The 2,833-nt window shown below is 50.6% G+C and overlaps 1 protein-coding gene across 1 annotated transcript; it reads right to left on the reverse strand.

Annotated features, from left to right (window-relative positions):
• Positions 1-293: 293 nt before the first annotated feature.
• Positions 294-2,427, reverse strand: LOC128406322 (sterile alpha motif domain-containing protein 1-like). The gene is made up of 3 exons (XM_053373622.1): positions 1,673-2,427; positions 609-711; positions 294-343 (listed from the first exon to the last, which is right to left on the reverse strand). The coding sequence occupies exons 1-3, from the start codon at positions 2,183-2,185 to the stop codon at positions 294-296; spliced, it is 666 nt and encodes a 221-aa protein (XP_053229597.1). The 5' UTR covers positions 2,186-2,427.
• Positions 2,428-2,833: the final 406 nt, after the last annotated feature.

A 2,833-nucleotide genomic window follows, 5' to 3' on the forward strand; every position in this document is an offset into this window, starting at 1 on the left:
TTACCCAACCAAAGGTGACAATCCAAGCCACCACCAAACGCCCAACTATGGATCTCTTGGTCTGAGTTGAATACAAAACCAGATGCTTTCTTCTTATTGCCAGCTGCAAAAACCACAAACACCAATTTAGGAAAGGCATCAAGTTGAGTCCTAAGGCTGCAATGCATCTCCATTCAGACCACAACTTGATGAAAGTGTCATGGTCAACACCCCCCACACAATGGAAAGTTGCTGGTTTGCACCTTCATACAAGCATGCAGTGTAACAGCTGTTGAGGAAAATGCCAAAAACTCTCACAGCCTGCTACACAAACCGTAAGAGTCTACCCAGCCCTCTTCCTCCCCTATCCCAACATATAACCAGCTCTTGAGTTTATAAAGGAGTTCCCTCTTTCCCCAACCCGTTCCATATGCATCCTGACCCAACTATCAGGATTTACCATCTGGCCAACCTAACTGCAGCCTTGCAGGAGAAGAATACAATGCTAGTCAAATATTTGTAGTTCAGAGGATGCACACCTAAACAGCATAAACACCAATTAGAAATGAGCATAAGCAGACCAGTCACACACAGTGCACATTCTCCCACCCCAAACCAAGTCAGCTCACCTGGAGTCCATGTTCCTGTAGCTCTTTCGGCAAATCTCATTACAGGTTGGAAAGTATTCTGCCTGTTTCCCTGAGGAGCCTGTTGTCGGCCAGGAGGCACTTTCTATGAGACACATGACCCAAAGTATTTTATTCACACACTTTAAAGTGGAAGGATTTCAGGGGGAGATGCTCTTTTTCTGCATGTGGGGTGGGGGTTCCTTGTGGCTTGAAGACCAAAGGATCACTATTCAGACCTGCATTATTCATAGAAGCATAGAATTGTAGAGTTGGAAGGGAACACCAGGGTCATGTAGTTGAACCCCCAACAATGCAGGAATCCTTTTGCCCAACGTGGGCATCAAACCCACAACTCTGAGGGTCTCATGCTCTACTGTCTGAGCTATCCAATGACTCCTTCAAGTAAGGGGGGGAAATGGGCTGTTGTGTTAAGGGCTAATGTTGCACGTCCAGGTAGAAGAACTCATTGGCATTATTTTAGGCTCTATGTCAATTGACTTTGTGACATGATAGGGGGGAAGTAATTTAATTTTTTGGAGTATTTACCTGCCACCAATTATGTGGGAATCTCAAGACACTTTAAAACCATGTCAGAAAATATGCAATCATTGAAATACAGCAAAATAAACAGGCCTACAGGAAAAAGATGCTTAATATCTTATATAATATTATATAATAGCCCACACTGGCTGGCAGCAGCATCCCCCCAAATCCATGATGGGAAAACATGTTTCCCACCCAGAATTGCACTCATGTTTCTAGAAGGAGTAGCAGAGGCTGCCCCCACCCACTGCTCTCTTCTCCCAGGCATCTGAAGACATGAACAGCTCACCTTCTCTACCTGTGTGCCACAAGCCTGAATTGCAAGACAGTTCCCACTTTGGTACAATGAGGAACAAACATGCAGGGGACGAGTTCTGTGGATCCCCAACAAAGTCATTTCCCTAGGCCCACATGCCACCCTGCTGCTGGCTGCCCACCCACAGGAAAAAGGCACTATTCTCCCCACAAACCGAACATAGCAATAGCACAATAGCGTGTGGGTTCTGCCAACTTTTCCCTACCTTTTCATCCGGACGTCGCTGGGCTGGAGCCTGCGCTGGAGCCTGCCTTGGAGGCTGCGCTGGAGCCTGCCTTGGAGGCTGCGCTGGAGCCTGCCTTGGAGGCTGCGCTGGAGCCTGCCTTGGAGCCTGCCTTGGAGGCTGCGCTGGAGCCTGCGCTGGAGCCTGCCTTGGAGGCTGCGCTGGAGCCTGCCTTGGAGGCTGCCTTGGAGGCTGCGCTGGAGCCTGCCTTGGAGGCTGCGCTAGAGCCTGCCTTGGAGCCTGCGCTGGAGCCTGCCTTGGAGGCTGCGCTGGAGCCTGCCTTGGAGGCTGCCTTGGAGCCTGCGCTGGAGCCCTGGTCGACGGGTCGTGGGGCCCGCGCGATTCAAACACAGGCTCTGGACGGCGGCAGGGCACCAAGCTTTCCTGGCGCAAGAGAAAAGAGGTGAGAATAGGAGATCGGATCCTGCAGTTCTCCCAAGCAACCTGGGCAGGAGAAGGTTCTTCGGGCTTCTCGGGCGGATTTTTCTTTTCCATTCCGAGGATGCTCCGGCAAGTCCTCTCTGTAGCAGCCTCCGCTTCGGGACACGCGCGCTCTCCTGGATTAGTCCGTGCTCCGGACACAGAGGCCGCCAGCAGAGATTCCAACCTGGGATGTGCTGCTCTCCCCAATTAACTGAATTGTCGGGGAAAGGCTGGAACTCGCGCGCTGCGGTCGGCCAATAAGAGAAGGAAGTGGGCAGTTCTGCCCCCCTCCCCTCAAGGCGTTGAATGTGCTTGGGTCAGTTGCCCTCCTCCAATGCCAAGTATGAAAACAAAGTGCGATGGGATGCCTGAGAGCAAGTCAAGGCCACTAGCATGACTCAATGCCCTTTCTCATCCAAAACAGAAGTTTCTCTCCCCCCCACACACTGTGTGTTGTGTTGGGTGATGGCATCCAGCGACATCCAGCGGCCTTGTCAGAATTCCTCTAAAGTTACCTTTGACTACAAGCTTCTAAGACCCAGTGACAAGACTTAATGTATGGTTTATGATACACCAGTATTTCCAAACTTCACTCGTTCAGTCTTATTATTTCAGGCAATAAAACTGCTTTCTTCACTGTCAGCTCTGAAATGGTTGGCAAAGGTAAAGAGCCAGAGTCCTGCAGCTCCGCTGTGTTCGACACTTCTTTAATGCTGTCCT

The sequence above is a fragment of the Podarcis raffonei genome, chromosome Z (assembly GCF_027172205.1).
Source record: "Podarcis raffonei isolate rPodRaf1 chromosome Z, rPodRaf1.pri, whole genome shotgun sequence".
Taxonomy (NCBI): domain Eukaryota; kingdom Metazoa; phylum Chordata; class Lepidosauria; order Squamata; family Lacertidae; genus Podarcis; species Podarcis raffonei.